Source organism: Choloepus didactylus, chromosome X, assembly GCF_015220235.1.
Source record: "Choloepus didactylus isolate mChoDid1 chromosome X, mChoDid1.pri, whole genome shotgun sequence".
In the NCBI taxonomy this organism is placed as follows: domain Eukaryota; kingdom Metazoa; phylum Chordata; class Mammalia; order Pilosa; family Megalonychidae; genus Choloepus; species Choloepus didactylus.
Genome location: NC_051334.1, coordinates 112645446 through 112664636, shown reverse-complemented (window position 1 = coordinate 112664636; position 19191 = coordinate 112645446). Strand labels below are relative to the sequence as shown.

The 19191-nt window shown below is 38.0% G+C and overlaps 1 protein-coding gene across 1 annotated transcript; it reads left to right on the top strand.

Moving 5' to 3' along the window:
- Positions 1 to 723: 723 nt before the first annotated feature.
- Positions 724 to 18779, top strand: TAF7L (TATA-box binding protein associated factor 7 like). The gene is made up of 13 exons (XM_037822212.1): positions 724 to 958; positions 3873 to 3940; positions 4690 to 4768; positions 6508 to 6641; positions 8582 to 8708; positions 8958 to 9013; positions 11746 to 11787; positions 12607 to 12679; positions 13014 to 13127; positions 13550 to 13777; positions 13975 to 14087; positions 15610 to 15669; positions 18735 to 18779. Exons 1-13 carry the CDS (start codon positions 724 to 726, stop codon positions 18777 to 18779), a joined length of 1374 nt encoding a protein of 457 aa, XP_037678140.1.
- The last annotated feature ends 412 nt before the right edge of the window (positions 18780 to 19191 follow it).

The window sequence follows — 19191 nt, the reverse complement described above, 5'->3', positions numbered from 1 at the left end:
AAGGGCCCTCCTCAGAGATCTAATGGGTTATTGAAATGCTAAGAGACAAAGCAACCAGGGCCATTAAGGTAAGGTCCACAGGGCAGAGAGATCAGCTTTTCTTCGGGATTTGCATATGCGCCTTAGGGCCTGAGCTCCGCCCTTCCCCTTTCTGTGTTCACCAGAACTCCAAAAATCCTCCGCTTTTATTTTGGAGTTTTTCGTGTTGTTTTTTTTTTTTTTCCTATGCCTGTCTCCTCTCTGCTGGGCTGGCTGCTCTCAGATTCTCTGGTGTCTGGTCTCAGTCTATCTATGGTTGGAGTCTGGATCAGTAGAATGAGTTTCCGATAAGAGCAGCCACTGCAGTTCTCCCTTCCCCTTCCCGGAGCTGACAGCCCCTCCTCCCACGGGACTGAGCCTGGCAGGGAGGGGCGCGGGTCCCCTGGCCGCAAAAACTTACAGATTTCGCTGATCTCAGCAGTTCCACATTTTCATGAGTGTTGTATGAAGTATGCCCAAAGTCAGATTGCTCTGTGGTGTCCAGTCCACGCAGTTCCTGGCTTTCTACCTACTTTCCTGGAGGAGTAACTAAAACATACAGCTCACCAGTCTGCCATCTTGCCCCGCCTCTATCTTTATATCTTTAACAAAGTTACCTTTGACATCATTTTTATGAATGTTCTAGAACTCTCCAGATCACATGACTGAACGGGAAGCCATTATACTGTCTCAAGGAGTTGGAACATGGAGTTCCCTGAGGGAGAGCCCCCAAGTCTCTCAGAAAACATTTCAACACCAACAGCTTCAACATCAGAAGTAACAAGCTACCAAGATGCCCAAAGTTCTGATGACCATGGTGCCGAAAGTAGAAGTGACCACGGATCCCAAATTCCTGCCGACCCTGGCGCTCAAGCTGATGCCGACTGCGGTGCCCAAGCTGATGCCAAAACTACTCTGGAAAACTTGCCGGAGGGGAAAGGTAAGTGGCTTCGAGTTTTTTTTCACAAGCCAAGACTCCTCTTTGGGACAGTGGAACTGCTAGCATTTGAACCGCGACCATCTTTAGGGCAAATAAGTGGCGTAACTTGTGTTCCACTCCAATAGATATAAAATAGTGGCTCTGCTAAGGGGAGAGAGGGGGTGGCAATTACATGCGAGTAGTTTCTGCGCGGATACTAGGTATTTAATAAGTTAGTGTGGTGCGTTTGTCTCCAGGCGAGGTCACCTCGCCCAAGGGAAAAATCAGTCCAATCTAACGGATTTGAGAGGCAAACAAATGGGCCACTCCTTTTACAGGTGTCGTTGTATACTGGTGGAAATAGTCTGGACGCCTCACAGGTCGCCACTGTAAAAAGGTGGAAAAGTATTGCGTTGTGGAAACTTGGGCTTGTTCCTCGAGGTCCCTCCGCGCTCGGCGCCCTTTCGAACCTTCCCGCCCCGCACGCGACTAACCGACTGAGCGCCTCAGGGCAGCCCTGGCTGCCCAGTTGAGCATTCTCGCCGGCCTGCGCGGGGGCCCACTCACGCCCCGCCCGGAACCCACGGTCCGGGTCCTCACACCCTTTCCGGTCCCGGCGCTAGTTAGCGGAGGAGCGGGTGAGTTGGTCCGGCCGGAAGGCTCCGGGAACCGGGTCAGCGCTCGGCAAAGGTGCCCGGCTGTTCCCCTCTCCAGCCCGCCTCAGCAGGAAGGCACGAAGGTCCGGGCCCTTTGGCCCCGGGGAAGGTTTTCAAGGGAATTGGGATCAAAGCCTAGGAGCTGGAAAGCCTTGGAAGTTTAATGCCCCCGGGAAAAGGATGGAGTGGTCATTCTCTCCACACCGCTGCCAGATGCTGTGAACTTGAGAAAATACCAACTTTGGTATTTTGATTGGAGCATGCTGCCGCGCGCCGGCCCGCTAGTTATTATTCTGCTAAAGCGCAGTGGAGCTAGGGTTGAATGAGGGAAGGCGGTCCTTTTAATTTAATTAGGTATCAAAGAGCGCTTGCTGGAAAAAGTGGATGCCTTTACTTAAAGTAAATATGATGCAACCAGTTCTTTTGGTAAATACAGGTAGCAAATTAAAAATAAATAAAACTCATTTCATCCAAAGTTGTCCAACTTCTCTCCCATCAGACCTTTTTTTTTGTTTCATTAGGGCAGTTTTTTGTTTCATTAGGGCTACTTTGAAATAGTTTCAGTTCTTGCATTCTCTCTCACATAAGAGAGGAGTTGCCAAAAAGGAATTGCAATGAACAAAATGCCCTAGTCTTAGTTCTGCTGAGAAATCTAAAAGTTACTACTGATCTGATAAAATCTTGCTTAGCAGCTAGTTCTTCAAATAATGTTTCTGCTCCCAGCTTTAGGTGTTTAATTCTTTGTTCCGTTAGGCAAGGTGCCCAGCCCCGGGATTTTTATTTAATTTACTTTAATTTAAATAACATTTTTTTAGGTTTGTATTTCTTTTTTTGTCTTTATATATAATGGTTATATAGGTGTTTCTGTATGAAATGAATAGAGAAGTAATAACTATCACAAAAAATGCGATTGTGATTCCCACCCCACCCCCTCAATTTCTCGGACTTTTAGTCTCTCTCTTTTCCCAGTGTCTGCTTTTCCACTGGGAAAAGGCTACTGCAAACTGCTGACCTTTCTGTATTTTCTATGTCTTTCTGATTGTTTCCAAAGCCAACCAAGGGACTGAAATCATAACTAGTGAATGATTTCACCCTGAGGTCCCAGACCCACTTGCATGTGTTTGAAAAAAGGCAGGGGGAGGGGGCTTCAGTGCTCTTAAATGAGATTCAAATTCAGAACTCCAAGCCCAGTTAATGGTTTACAGAGTATTAGGGACTGCACATTAACTGGATTTTGTAACTTGGTGTATAATGTAAGAAAACTTTGTCAGATTTCTCAAAGGTGGAAAGAAAATTATCTTCAATTGAAGAGGTGCGAACCCTAATACCCAAAATGCAAGCCACCACAGATACATTTCAAATAGGTGGAAAATAAGATTAAAAATAAAGGTTGAGGGAGATTATTCACTTTACAAAAGCATGCATTATGGGATTCCTTTAAATGACTTTTAGGGGTATTTCAAATAAATGGTGGTTATGAGGATTAAATGAAAGAATAGACCTAATGCACTCAATATAGTACCTGACACATAGAGTAAACGCATGAAAATTTTGTAATGAATAAATCAAATCAGCTTTTAAATTCTACTTATGTCACCCTTCAAGGACGCATTTATTGCATGAAGTTAGGTGCACTTATACAGATAATCTATCCATAAGAACTGAACTAATTTTTCCCTAAAGTAACTCAGAGGCTCTTGACGCTGGCCTTAGAGTCATAAAAATCTGCATTCTCTTCCATGCACTGCTTAATTCCTACCCATCCATTAAGGTGAATGAAATACTGAAAATGAAGCTCTTGTTTCCTTCAAATCAGTGTGGAACATTTCTGCCAGAAGTTTCTAAGTTGATTTCCATCTTCATTTAGCATTCTTCCCTGCAGAGATCATGTAGTTTACCTAAGGTAGCCACTACCTGTGTCACTGAAATGTAGGCCTTTACCTGAGTGTCTGATAATATCATTTAAAAAATGAAATCATGTTTCATGATAGCTCTTGCCTCGTTTGATATAAATTATTAATTTAAAAAGAATTGTTATGTTAATTCCGGTTGGCTTTGGAAAATCTGCACATATTGGACGGGAGATAAGGTGACTTTTAGAAATACTCAAGTTGTGTCAAATAAAGTATTTCAGAGCTGTACACATATTCCAGTGAGGATACTGAGCAAGGTCCTGTATAATTTAACCAGCACTACCATCAGTGGTCAATAGAGGGAGCAAGAGAAATTTTTAGTGACTTGGTTTTGTTTTTGTTTGTTTTCATCAACTCAAAAACAAGAGATGAGTGAAAGCCAACATGAACCTCTTCACGAGCTTGAGAACCAATTTATATTGCGTCTGCCTCCGGTAAGAAACGCTTGCATGTCAGACCAAATGTCTTCAGTGCTTAAGTATTAGTTCTACTTAGATTCTGTAGCATTTCTATGTAAGATGGCTATATAACAACTCAGAACACTGGTTTCCCAGGGATCATGTTCTATCAGGCAGTCCTATCCTAATGCGTTCTCTTTGGGCAGTGCTTCTTTCCACTGATTATGTGGGTTGATTTCCTGACAAACAGCTGAGACAGTGATGGATTCAGCCACTTACCACAGACAATAAGAGCTAAGACTCGTCTGAAATTCTCTGACACCTCAAAAGGGACAACACGGGGAACCAGTGCTGAGTCTCCTACAAATTCATCACCGTGCAAGACTGTTGAAGCTCATCTCGACATTGTGTTAGGGTCTCTTCTCACAATGATACTTGTATTCAAGCATTTTGTAATCTAAAAAAATATATTAGGAATAGGGTTCAAAAAAGTATTTCCCCAATTAGGCCTAGTTAATATACTCAGTTCTCTTCAGCAATTTCCTTGCAAATACAACTGAGAGGCAGGAATGTAGATCTTAGAGAAGCCACTAACTGTAGAGAACGAGATTAGAGTCAATCTCATCCTAATCTGATTTATATAATGTGCATGATACATGGCATCATTATAAAGGTTTGGAAAGTTTAAAGTTTTTAATTTAAGGAAGGTCTTCTGACATATCTGTTCTATTAGCTGTCAAGTAGACAATTCATCCTTCTGATTTTTCAATTTATCTCCTTTGTAGGAATATGCTTCTACTGTCAGGAAAGTAGTACATTCTGGAAATGTCACCAGTAAGGATAAACTAAGAATTGACCTATATCGTAAATAGTTAATATCTATTCACCATATATTGAACAATAACTTATTAAGGGACTGCTGTGTGCCAGGCATTACACGAGGTACTAAGGATGTGAAAAAGGATGGAATGTAGTCTCTGCCTTGATGGGCTCACTGTTCAGAGAGGCATATATCATTCGAGGGAGTATAAGGAAGTGTATAAGGAAGAACTCAAGGACTCAGGGGTCAACTGGGATTTTCAATACTGCTGATTATCTCCTACTAGATACCAGCTTTGTGATTTTTTTACTGTCTAAGGGAAGAACAAATGAATGCACTGTTCTTTGTTTACAAATATGACATTTCTTTACTTAAAATAATATTTATTAGTTTTTTTTTTAAAAACAGAGAAGTGTATAAAGAAGAAAACAAACAAAAAAAAAATGGCCCTTAAAAATTCCACCATTCAGTTAACCACTATTGACATTAAAATATTAAAATAATACAAGTTCATGGTTAGAAAATTCAAATAAAACAGAAAAGATTCAAAAGGAGAAAAATGAAACTCTTCTCCCTCATAGTGCCCCAAACTCAATGCCAAAGGTAGCTAATATTACCTGTTTCTTCATCTTTTTTTGACATTAGGATTCACTCTTTGTGTTGTACAGTCATTTTTTTTAAAAAAATTTAATTCTAGTAACATATATGCAACCTAAAATTTTCCCTTTTAACCACATTCAAATATATAATTCATTGGAGTTAATTACATTCACAATGCAATTTAGCCACCATCTATTACCAAAACTTTTCCATCACCCCAAACAGAAATTCTGTGCCAATTAAGCATTAACTCCTCATTCCCTACCCCCACTCCGGCCCCGGGTAACCTCTATTCTAGTTTTTGATTCTATGAATTTACTTATTCTAGTTATTTCATATCAGTGATATCATACAATATTTGCCTTTTTGTGTCTGGATTATTTAACTCAGCATGAGGTCTTCAAGGTTCATCCATGTTGTCACATGTATTAAAACTTCATTCCTTTTTATAGCTGAGTAACATTCCACTTTATCTATCTACCACATTTTCTTTATCCAGTCATCTTTTGATGGACACTTGGGTTGCTTCCAACCTTTTCTTCTTTTGTTTCCTTACAGACAAAACTTTTATGCATACCAGCATTTATATATTTTAAATGAATTTACATAAAAAGGATCATGTCAAACATAGTTCTCCATCTTTCTTTTATTCACTTAGTATTAGATTACACCTGAATCCTCTTGGGTCCAAAGACATTTTTGTTTTTGAGACATCTGGGAAGGATTCAGAGTTAAGTATATAGCTATAGAATTTTATCTTTGTGACACTAACTAGAAATTAAAACTTGGGACTCATTAGCACCATTTTCACTGAAACCTTTGAAACACACATGTACAATGACAGATTGAATAGTGTCAAAATGAATGAGTTCAAAGGAATGGAATTTGCCTTTCAGGATGAGAGTGAAACATGTACCACTTCACCAGCATTTAGTTCACAATCACTAACAATAAATTTAGCTACTTTTAAACAAGTGACATAAACTGGGAAAAGAGAGCTTCATATACTCTGCCTTCTTTTCTCTGGCAAGTTCCTAATTGTGTTCACAATTCTGGCATTATGAGAAATAGTAGGTTTCACTGAAAGACTAGTCTGTCCCACATAAGTCTTCATTACTCAAATCCTAGTTAAGCTTAAAAGTTCATTGGGAAGATGGTAACTTTAATCTTTAATTCTCTTCAGCTGATAGACGTCATGCAGTTGTTGAGGTAGAAGATGTCTCTCTAACTGCTAAGCTGGTTGATTTGCCTTGCGTTATTGGAAGCCTGAAAACTCTTGATAAAAAAAACTTTTATAAAACAGCAGATGTTTCCCAGGTATGGGCTAGTTTTTTAATCTACTAACTCACATCCTTCAAGGAGTACCTTTCTCCCTCCTTTTCTCTTTCCTTCAGTGCTCCTTTCTACTTGGTGAATGTCTGCTTGCCATTGCTAATTTCTAGATCAGGAATCAAACATCATGTTCTGCTTTGGTGTTTGATCCTTAATCTTTCACTACTTTATTTTTTTTCATTATTCTTCTTTTATTATATTTTAAATACATATTCTTTAATATTTGTACAGTATCTGATTTTAAGATTTAAAAAATAAATATAAATGCAAAGAAATACATAGAACATTTTTCAGATAAAATAAAGCCCAGAGAGGTGAAATAACTAGTTCAAGGTCAAACAGCAAGATAATAAAGTCAGGACTAAACAATGTTTTCTTTAATAAGGAACTACAAAGTGTTTTTTTTAAAATTCAATTTTATTGAGATACATTCAAATACCATACAACCATCCAAAGTGCACAATCAATTGTTCACAGTACCATCATATAGTTGTGCATTCATCACTCCAATCTATTTTTGAACATTTTTCTTGTACCAGAAAAAGCGAAAATAAGAATAAAAAATAAAAGTAAAAAAGAACACCCAAATCATCCCCCCACACCCTATTTTTCATTTAGTTTTTTTGTCCCCATTTTTCTACTCATCCATCCATACACTGGATAAAGGGAGTGTGATCCACAAGACTCTCACAATCACACTGTCACCCCTTGTAAGCTACATTGCTATACAAACATCTTCAAGAGTCAAGGCTACTGGGTTGGAGTTTGATAGTTTCAAGTATTTACTTCTAGCTATTCCAGTGCATTAAAACCTAAAAAGGGTTATCTATATAGTGTGTAAGAATGTCCACCAGAGTGACCTCTTGGCTCCATTTGGAATCTCTCAGCCACTGAAACTTTATTTCATTTCATTTCGCATCTCCCTTTTGGTCAAGAAGATGTTCTCAATCCCACAATGCTGGGTCCAGGTTCATCCCCGGGAGTCATATCCTGCGTTGCCAGGGAGATTTACACCCCTGGGAGTCAGGTCCCACGTAGTGGGAGAGGGCAGTGAGTTACCTCCTGAGTTGGCTTAGCTGGAGAGAGAGGGCCACATCTGAGCAACAAAGAGGTACTCGGGGAAAGTCTTAGGCACAATTATAAGCAGGTTTAGCCTCTCCTTTGCAATAACAAGTTTCATAAGGGCAAGTCCCATGATAGAGGGCTCAGCACATCAAACTGCCAGTCCTCAATGTTTGTGAGAATATCAGCAACAATCCAGGTGAGGAAGCCCGACACTCTGCATTTCCCCCCAGCTCCTCAGGGGAGCCCTGCATATATATTTTTATTCTCTGTCCAAATTACTTTGGGATGTGTCGCTATTTCACGCTAACCTATGCAAACCTACCAGGTCTCACTTCCTATTAAAAGTTCCATGTAATTAAGGTATTTGAACAAACTGTATATCACTACTTTATTTTATCCAAATAGCTTGTAGAGTCTCCTATTTGTTATTTATAACGTCTTTCATTAATTTAAAACTATAAGCAGCTGGGATCTTCTGAACTTTCTGCTAAAGCAGTATGCTGTTAACTCTGGAAATTTAAATTGGTTCTTAGTCATAATTTTTGCTATTTCTTGTTTCCTCTCTAAGTCAAAATGCTAAGATATACTTGTTTTCAATATATTCCCTCAGCGATGGTAAACACTCCAGCTAAAACAAACAAACAAACAAAAACACCTTGAAGTCCATATGCAGTGCTGCCTTACTGAGAGAGAAAGAGAGAGAAAAAATATGTAATACTTGATTTGATTTTCTGGAAATGCCAAGTATTAGTCTCCTTAACTTCTGTGCCCCAGGATTTCTGGTAGTAGGAATGATCCTGATTCATTACCAACCCAAGATTCAGAGCCATAGTCAACTTCTTTGCCTTTGTTAAATGTAGATGCTTTTGTGCACTGCTGATAGTGATCTCCCTTCTTCTCCGGAAGAACCAGCTACCTCGACTGATCTTAATGTAATCAGGAAACATGAATGGGAGAAACAGAAGAAATATGTCTGGAAGCATGGCAGTAAGTCACCAGTCCCTTGCTCATTCTGGCTGACTACATGTATCTGCTGACTCCTAATTACTGATGAACCAGGAACTTGTTACCTCACTTAGGAGTTTGGTTCATTAGGCTCCCAAACACTTTCAGAGGATTGAGTCATGTCTTGAGCCAGTGGCTTATACCAGCATGAGCTTTCTTTTTATTAAATTCAGATAGATATGTTACTACCATCAATCATATATACATCTCACCATGTCATATTTATTTTAGTTACTCCACCACTTAAGAATGTCAGAAAGAAAAGGTTCTGGAAAACAACAAAAAAGGTTGGTTACATAGTCTTTGCGTCTTTGCTGGATGGATTGGAAGAGGATTATGTGTTGGAAGGAAAGGGAAAAAGTCAGTTGGGGATTAATTTATTCATTCATTTATATGTTTAATATAAATGTTTAATAAACATTTATTGAGTGCAAGTTAAATGCCAGGCACTGTGTGCTAGTGGTTGGGAATATAGCAGTGAACAAAAGCTGACCTGAGATTATAGGCTTGTTGCTTAGAAATCTGGAAGTGTCATTGATTTGAAACTTTTGCTAAAGCTTTTAGTTTCCAATTGCAAGATCTAGTTTTAAAAGTGAACCAATCCAGAATCTAAGAACTGGAAATTGTGGTTATATTCCTAACCTTACCTCATACTTGTAGGATGTTGGGCAAACTACAGGGATACTATGGCTTGGCTTTCACTTTTTTTAATTAAACTTTTTTTTTAGATAATTGTGGATTTACATGCAGTTGTAAGAAATAATAAGAGTCCCCAGGTACCCTTTATCCAGTTTTCCCCAAGTTAACATTTTATAAAACTGTAGTACCATATCATGACCAGGGAATTGACATTGATACAATTCACCAATCTTATTCAGTTTGACTTATACTCAAAAAATTTAGTTCTACATGATTTATCACAAGCACAGGTTCATGTATTCACCACCAGTCAAGATAATAACGGTCTATCATCACAAGAATCCCTCATGTTGTCTTTTTATAACCACACTCACCTCGCTCCTACTTCTATATCCCTAACCCCTGGCAATCAATAATCCGTTATCCATCTCTACAACTTTTTAATTTGAGGAATGTTATATTAGTGGAATCATACATGGTAACATTTTGGTATTGGCTTTTTTCACTCAGCATCATTCCCTTACGATCCATGCAAGTTGTTGCATGTATCAATTGTTCCTTTTTATTGCTGAGTTGTGTTCCATAGTATGGATGTTCCACAGTTTGTTTAACCATTCACCTATTGAAGGATATCTGAGTTATTTCTATTTGTAATGACTATTACAAATAAAGCTTCTATAAACAAGTTTTTGTGTGAACTTAAGGCTTCATTTCTCTGGGATAAATTTCTAGGAGTGCAATTGCTGGGTCGTATGGTAGTTGCATGTTTAGTTTTTTGTTGTTGTTTTTGTTTGTTCGTTTTTTTAATATTCATTTTATTGAGATATATTCACATACCACACAGTCATACAAAACAAATGGTACATGCGATTGTTCACAGTACCATTACATAGTTGTACATTCATCACCAAAATCAATCCCTGACACCTTCATTACCACACACACAAAAATAACAAGAATAATAATTAAAGTGAAAAAGAGCAATTAAAGTAAAAAAGAACACTGGGTGCCTTTGTCTGTTTGTTTGTTTGTTTGTTTCCTTCCCCTATTTTTCTACTCATCCATCCATAAACTAGACAAAGGGGAGTGTGGTCCTTATGGCTTTCCCAATCCCATTGTCACCCCTCATAAGCTACATTTTTATACAATCATCTTCAAGATTCATGGGTTCTGGGTTGTGGTTTGATAGTTTAAGGTATCTACCACCAGCTACCCCAATTCATTAAAACCTAAAAAGGGTTGTCTATACTGTGTGTAAGAGTGCCCACCAGAGTGACCTCTCGGCTCCTTTTGGAATCTCTCTGCCACTGAAGCTTATTTCATTTCATTTCCCCCTTTTGGTCAAGAAGATGTTCTCCATCCCACGATGCCGGGTCTACATTCCTCCCCAGGAGTCATATTCCACGTTGCCAGGGAGATTCACTCCCCTGGGTGTCTGATCCCATGTAGCGGGGAGGGCAGTGATTTCATCTGCCAAGTTGGCCTAGCTAGAGAGAGAGGGCCACATCTGAGCATGCATGTTTAGTTTTATAAGAAACTGCCAAACTGTTTCGAGAGTGGCTATACCACTTTACATGCCTGCCAGAAATGTTCTTCATTTTGATGAGGTCTAATTTATCATTTTTTCCCTTTATGAATCATGCTTTTGGTGTCAGGTCTAAGAACTCTTTGCCTAGCCTAGATCCTGGAAATATTCTCGTATGTTTTTTGTAAAAGTGTTACAGTTTTACATTTTACATCTCAGTCTGTGATCCATTTTGAGTTAATTTTTATATAAGATGTGAGGTTTAGTTCAAGATTCATTGTTTTACCTATGAATGTCCAGTTGCTCCAGCACCATTTATTGAAAAGGCTATCCTTTCTATATTGTATTTCTTTTGTGCCTTTGTCAAAAATCAGTTGGGCAAATTTATGTGGTTTATTTCTGGGTTCTTCTATTCTGTTCCATTGATCCATGTGTTGATCTCTCCACCAATATATCACACTGTAGCTATACAATAAGTCTTGAAATTAAGTAGACTGATTCCTCCCACTTTATTTTTCTTTGTCAAGATTGTTTTAGCTATTCTAGGGCCAGTGCCTTTACATATACATTTTACTATAAGCTTGTCTATGTCCCAAAAAAGTCCTCTCTGGAATTTTGATGGGAATTACATTATACCTATAGATCGATTTGGGAAGAATTGACGTTTTTACCATGTTGGGTCTTCCAATTCATGAATACAGTAGCCTTGGCTTTTGTACTCTGTCAGTCAATAGCATTTATTGAGTGCCTATTAAATGTAAAACTAAGTTAAGAATACTTGTAGAGCTCGTTAAGCTTTACTGAGGTAAAGCAATCATAATATAACTTCATTGTTTGTTGTGTTTTATTTCGTAGCTCGTTGATTTCAAACAAATCGAAGAAATCAGCTTTGCTGAGGTAGAGCAACCATAAGTTCGTTGTTTATCCTTAGTGTGTTTTATTTCATAACTCATTAGTTTCAAAGGAATCATAAAGTTTACTTTCAAGTCTTCCTTCTTACCTCTTACCCCCACCCCCACTCCCGTACACATATACACTGAATTTGGTTCACTGAAAAATGACTTCATTGTTTAATGTCTGATAACTCCTATGGGAAAAGATACAATTTGGCCAGTGACCCGGTGTATTCTAATCTTCCTTTTTCTCTGATATTTATTTTAAAGGCCGTTTCTTGGAGGCCGGGGTTCACTTTTGTTGTTTGCCATTTTGTATTCTCCCTCAAAGTCCTGATTTCTATTCATGGCATGACAAATTGGTTGCTTTGGAGATAATTATCTAAAACTGGATTCAAGGGAGAACATGTAGCTAAGATCCAGTTTTTGTAGGAATATCTATAATAATAAAGATGTGAGGAAGTGAAATCACTTCTAAACAATTAATAAAAAATTATAGTTCTTTTCCAATATGACTCAGGGCAAATAATTCATAACTGAGGCTTAAAGGTTACACCTCTGATAGAGGTATTTACCATAGAGTTACACACTGAAAAGATTAAATGTCTCAAGTAATTTGTTTGCTTGGAACAAAATAAGCTTACCATACAAAAATCCAGGCCCTAGACAAAGATTCCTTCACAAATAGTTCTACTTAAAGTAGGAACTTGGTTGGATGGGTATCTAATCATTTCAATTCATTTGTATATAAGAAAAGGAGCATTCCTTCAGAGCACAGAGTGTTAAATGATATTACTGGTACTTGCCTCCCACTTTGTTTAAGTACGTTGACTCTCCGGACGTGGAAAAGGAAGTGAAGAGACTGCTGTGTTCAGATGCCGAAGCTGTCAGCGCCCGTATCCTTTTATACCAAACCTTTCCTGTGTACTCTGTTACACCCCATATAGAACTGCCAACAAGCCCTCACTTCTGGTATTTGTGTGCTGTTTTGATGTGTAGAACTTAAGATTTATGGAAATGTTACTTTTTAGCTAGGAGCAGTAAATTCATGTAATGTAAATTCATTTAGTTGTGTAATTCAATTTAAGGCACTTCTCAAACTAGAAATCCAGATACAAGTGGCCTGACGTTGGACTAAATTAAATAGTACTTCCAGCCAAAGAGCCTTTTCCCTTTCAACTGTGCCTTCTCTTTTCCTTCTGCCTTTTCCTTGACTGACCCTCCTTTCAGGATGGGAAGTCATTGCTGAAGATGAAACCAAGGAAATAGAAAGTCAAGGCTCTATTCCAGGCTTTGAGAGCTCCCCAGGAATGATTGGCCGTGAGCAGGGTCATGTCTCATCAGGTACATTAGTAAAGGCAAAGCAGGAGTTCAGAGATGACAGGTATTGACTGTGTGTAAGATCATTCTCCATGGACTCACACTTCAATCACAGAAAAAGAATGTCTTTGTCCGTCTTCCCTCTTATTGGTCCTTTGGTATTTTAGGGGTTTTAGATTGGTGTTCTAATCTTTCATCCATCCCTGGTATTCTAACCTCCCATGGGCCCTTGGATTCTATAAATGTCTTTATCATTGAATACATGCAAAGAACGTTACAGTGTTTCACATTTCCTGTCCTTGTTTTGTGAAGGGAATAATCTTCCTGTGAGAAAAATGATTTATAAAATTCACTGACTGCCCAGTGAATTTGAAGGCAAGTAGTATAATTATAGGAAGCATCTGAAAAGCTTTGGATAGTTTCACCTTCTTGTTTAAAATCAACAGAATATGCTATGCTTCGGGAGATGTTCAGTGATTCTAGCAGTAGCAGTGATGAGGATGATGAAGATGATGAGGAGGACAAGGAAGAGGAAGAGGAGGATGAGGAAGAGGAGGAAGAGGAGAATGAGGAGGAGGAAGAAGAAGATTCTGAAGAGGATCTGGAAAGGGAACTTCAGGCCAAGTTCATGGAATCTAGCCAGTTCACGGCAAAAGAAGGAGCCAGTTCGCAAGGTAAATCAGAGGAAAACACAAAGGAGTGGGACAGGGTGGGTGGCAGTGCTCAAAGTTAACTCTAATCACGCTTTAGATGCAGGACTAAGTTTGAGAAGTTAATGCTCAGATGTGTAGTGGAGTTTTAGTTGATTTGGATCTCTTTCACTATTTTAGGCTATATTTAGATACATAAAGTTTCTGTCTATCTCTGTTAGTCCTGGAAATTCAGAAGCTGGTTCATTACACGGAGAAGAAGCTCCGAGAGATTCAGAGAAAAGCACAAAGACAGGAAGGTCTCCTCATGAAAGTTGAAAACCTGACACTCAAGGTATGTTCTTCTTGGTTGATATAAAGAAATCTTTTTTTTATTAGAGAAGATTTAATATTTACTACTATTAACACCTTGCATCATGTTACAATTTGTCACAATTGAGGAAAGCACGTTTTTATAATTGTACTATTAACTATAGTCCACGGCTTAACTGAAAATTCACCGTTTATGAATGCAGCTCCATGAATTTTTTTAAAAATTTTATTCTTTTACTATATATACAACCTAACATTTCTGCTTTTAGCCACATTCAGATACATGTTTCAGTGTTGTTAATTACATTCACAATGTTGTGCTATCATCACCACGATCATTACCAAAAACATGTTACCAAAACATTTCCATCATTCCAAATAGGAAGTCTGTACATTTTAAGCCTTAACTCCCTATTCCCTATCTCTACCCCATCCCCATATAAAGAAATTTTGATATCTCACTTTCAAAATTCCATCTTTGTGTTTCCACTCATGTCATCTCTATGCAGCAATATTGTTTATTCATGAACCTAAACAACCTCTTAGAAGCACCTAATAAAAGATAGCCTTCTTTCCTTTTATCTGAGTAATTTTGATCCTCTTATATAAGCATTTTTAGGAAGGGACCAGATGAATTGACATAATAATATCCAATTTTTGTTAAGCATTAATTATGCTAAATATTTTACATGTATTATCTTATTTCATCTTCAAATCCATGAAGGATAGGTACTTCACTATTCTGATCATATAGGTAAGGAATTGAAACTCAAAGAGGTTAAGTGACTTTCCCAGGACCACAGGAAGTAGTATTTATATCAAAATGTATTCACTACAGTGAAAGAGAATTAAATTCATTTTTTAAACTTTATGATACATGCTTAAACAAGAGTAAATAACTTGCTTTGATTTTATTAATGCATGTTTAAAAGCTTCAACTAAAGGAAAATGTATGTTTAGGCCGTGAAGGGAATTCTGAAGCATCTGGAGAATTCCTTGCCAGATTTCATTTCTGTAGAGCCATAATCATTGGAGAGGAGCAATTTTACACAGAAGTATACCTATTTAGGGTGTCGTCTTTTAGGATAACCAAGGTGAGATAATAGATGTGGACATACTTTGAAAGATACAGATATATGGCATTATTATGATTGTTGTTGTTGCATGCTGTACTAGTTAGGAATAGTAATATTCTGCCCTAGCAAGGGGAAATGGAGGAGCTGGCACCAAAGTCCAAGACAACTCTTTTAATAGGCCACCACAGCCAAAGGATCTGTGCTAAACTAGAAAAAGGTCACATGAAGGCAGTCCAACTTTTTATTTTAGGGCAAGAAAAAAGTGTTTTGTAGAGTGTATAAAATCAAATAGGATGGAGCTATAGTTAGTGGTGCAGTTTTAATACTCGAAATCCTTTAAAAAGAGTACCCTTTTGTTGTGGCTGACAGTTTTCCCACTTATGAAATTATTTGCCAAATTATTTGTTTCCTTTGGTTCTCTTTTCTTCGGAGTCTCAGCGGTCATCATTTAAAACATTTGTTTTCCAGAATCATTTACAGTCTGTGCTGGAGCAGCTTAAATTTCAGGAAAATGAAAAAAATGAGCAGGTAAGAAGTGTGTTTTCAAATCAATCAGAAAACATTTGATAAAAAGAACCCCCTACCCCAGGCAAAGAGTGAGATAAAGAGCCTCTCAGGTGGAACATATGCACGGTCCCACATTGGAAAAAACTCGGCCCCTTTGAGGACCTCTGGAGTATTTAGAACTAGGAAGGGAATGGCTTAAGATAAGGTTGGAGAAGTAGGCAGGGGTTAGATCATATGGCTTCTTGCAGGCCATGATAAGGAGGATGGGTTTTAGTCTTAAGTGCAATCAGAAACCCTTAAAGAATTTTAAGCAGGAGAGTCACATCTAATTTAAACTTTTAAAAAAGATTATCCTGATTATTACCTGGAGAATAGATTTTTTTGGGGGGGGCATGTGTAGAAGCAGCAAGACCAATTAGGAGGCTGTGTGTAGTCTAATAAGAGATAATGGTAACTTGGACTAAGATGGTGGCAATGTAGATATATTTATTGGCTGCTAAAATTTTTATAGCAGCTTTATTGAGATATAAATTCACATGCCATACAATTCACACATTTCTTTTCTTTTTTCAATTCATCCATTTAAAATATACAACTCATCCATTTAAAATATACAGTTGAGCAGCCATCACCACAGTCAATTTTAGGTCATTTTCATCATGTCAGAAAGAAACTCCATACACTTTAGCTACCACTCCCCCCCCCCAAAAAAAAAACTCCCCATCCCTTCCAGTCATAGCCTGTGCATTCTACTAATATACTTTACCTATTCTGGATATTTCATATAAATGGAATCATATAATATACGGTCTTTGTGATTGGCTTCTTTCACATAGCATAATGTTTTCAAGGTTCATCCATATTGTAGCATGTATCAGTACTTTTTTCCTTTTTATGGCTGGATAATATTCCAATGTATAGATATACCACATTTTGTTTAACTGTTCATAGTTGATGAGCATTTGGGTCGTGTCTGTTTTTTAGCTATTATGAATAATGTTGCTATATATGAGAGACTGTATTTTAAAGGTGGAATTGACGGGACTTGGTGATGGATTCTTACTGGGTGTTAAAGGAGAAGGAAGTGGTAAGGATGTATGACAGATTTCTAACTTGAAAAACTATATTTTTAAAGTCACAAGACTGTGAAGAGTAAAAAGAGAAGAGGGCAATATAGAATAAATGAGGGTCAAGCAGCAATATAGAAAATTTATGCTATCTCTAGCCCTATACTGTTAGAGGTAACAATTTTTAAAGAGTCTAAAGGTTGTATTATGAGGATGGGCTTAGCATGGGGCTCTTAAGGTAGAGGCACTCTCCCCCACCCCCATCGCTACAAGGCCAGGGGAATTCTTATGTTCTATAGATTCCCTTCCCATCAGCAAATCACTCATCCAAATACTTCTTATAAATAGTAAGTTGAATGGTTAATGCAAAGATTGCTTTAGTACCCACCAGGCATCTTGTTTTCATCCATGTAAGTAGTTAGTATTGAGGAGTGCTATTTTCAACATAGAAATATAGCTATAAACTTTATTCACTCCTAAGAGTTCTTTATGTTAGCTAATTTATTCAACATAGATTCATTGGGTACCTACTTTAAGCTAGGTTCTACAGAGAGCTACAAAATGCTTAAGACATAGTCTTTGCCTTCAGCTGGGGAGAAATCCATGAGAGGGATGGATATTTAAAGGAATGAGAGCTCACTGTTGAGTGTTGTCTGTGGTGATTAGGGAAAGCTTCATGGAGAAGATGGTGTTTGGAGTCTTGAAAGATAGGTAGGGTTTTAATAAGAAGATAGGGAAAGGAGGGCATTCTATGCAGAAAACAGCATGCACAAAGGCTGAGAGTGGTCACACCAAGCTAAAGAGCTTAGGTCATAATAATCCATCAAAGCTTTTTTTTCTTTTTATCTTGGGAGAAACTCAAGAAGATTACCCTGCCAGCAGTGTATAGGAGAGACTAGAGAAAGATGAAAGAGATAGAAGGAATCAGTAGAATTTAACAATTGATTGGATTTATAGGGCAAGAAGGGAAATAAAGAAGAGTATCTGGGAAATGGTATACCAATAACTAAAATAAAGATGACAGGAAGGGGATTATTGGGGGGGAGAGTGATAGGGAAGACATTGCGTTTAGTTTGAGGAGTGTTGAGTAGAAAGCACCTTTGAAAATGGGAGATCAGAGAGAATCCAGTGCAGAGAAATAGTCATTGAGGCTGTGGGGATAGACGAGTTAGGCCGATTGACCGTTCAGCGAGAAGTCTCAATGCAGGGAAAAACCTACCTTTAGGGGTAGTGGAAGAGGGAAAAACCCACAAATGAGAAAGAACTGGAGCAGTCAGTGGTTCACTGTGAGGAATCACTGTGAGAAGAGCCTCTAAATTACTGCAGGTAGCAGTTATAGCAGTCTAGAAGGTGATGTGCAGTTTAGGATTGTTTTGTAATGCTTCATTCCTTTCATTTAACAGAATGAAAATCCATTCTGGTATGGGTGACCTAAATTGGATAATAGTAAAAAACAATCTTTGTCCCAAAGGTAGTATACCTCTCGTGATGCTATTGGACACCTTACCATTTCAAGTTTAAAAAAAAAAAATCCTACACCATAAAAGATGCAAGACTTCTGACTTAGAAAGCATAAAGATAAGTAGAATCTGACCCTGCTTCCAAGTATCTTATGGCATGGCAAGAAGAATGAGGAGGTTAGGAAGGTTAGGAAGAATGGGACAAGAGGCTATCCCAATTGCCTTCTCGCCTGACTCAGGACATGGCTACAGTGATTCCGTCTCCTTTATCCCTACAGTGAGTTGTGATCTCTATACACTTTTCCCTGAAGCACAAATTCTTAGCAGCAAGCATATCCAATTTTAAAGTGTCTTTTTATAACTTTGACATAATAAAGCACAGCATCATTGCTGCAGCATCTTGTATGTATTCTTGAATGTGGAAGACTGTAAGAAAAAGATACCTTATAAATGCCAAATGACAGTCATTCTTTTTGGTTCATATAAGTAAATTCCAGATCAAGTAATGGAACTTAGGATTTCAGGTGAATTTTTCATGCTTTTCTACCTCTCCCTACAGCTCATTTCACTAAGGGAGCAATTGAAATATTTTATGGAGAAGTGAGGAGAGCCTTCAGCCTGGCACATAGACCTTGGATTCACCTTACAGACTGAAGACTGTATGAAATTGTGCATGTTTATATCCTTTAGTTGCCTTATGCCAAATCAATTGTATTTGTTTCTCTAAACTGTTTTTGTTAGTTATAATGTCTTCAAAGTTTGTAGTCATATAGAAAGGGGCAGGATGTAAAAAGTAGTAGACTTAAGTCCCAATTCAACCATGGGACTTTTGCTTCTCTTTATCAATTTGAGAATTATTTATATTGCTTTTGTTCTCTGGTACCATCAGAGGATTCAGCCATGCTTACCAAAGGCAGGCAGTCCAGCTTGCAGGCCATGCAGCTGGTTTGCATATGCTCTAGCTTTTCTCTCTTCTGTCTATTTTGAGTATTTTCTCCAACATAGAATTAAACAAG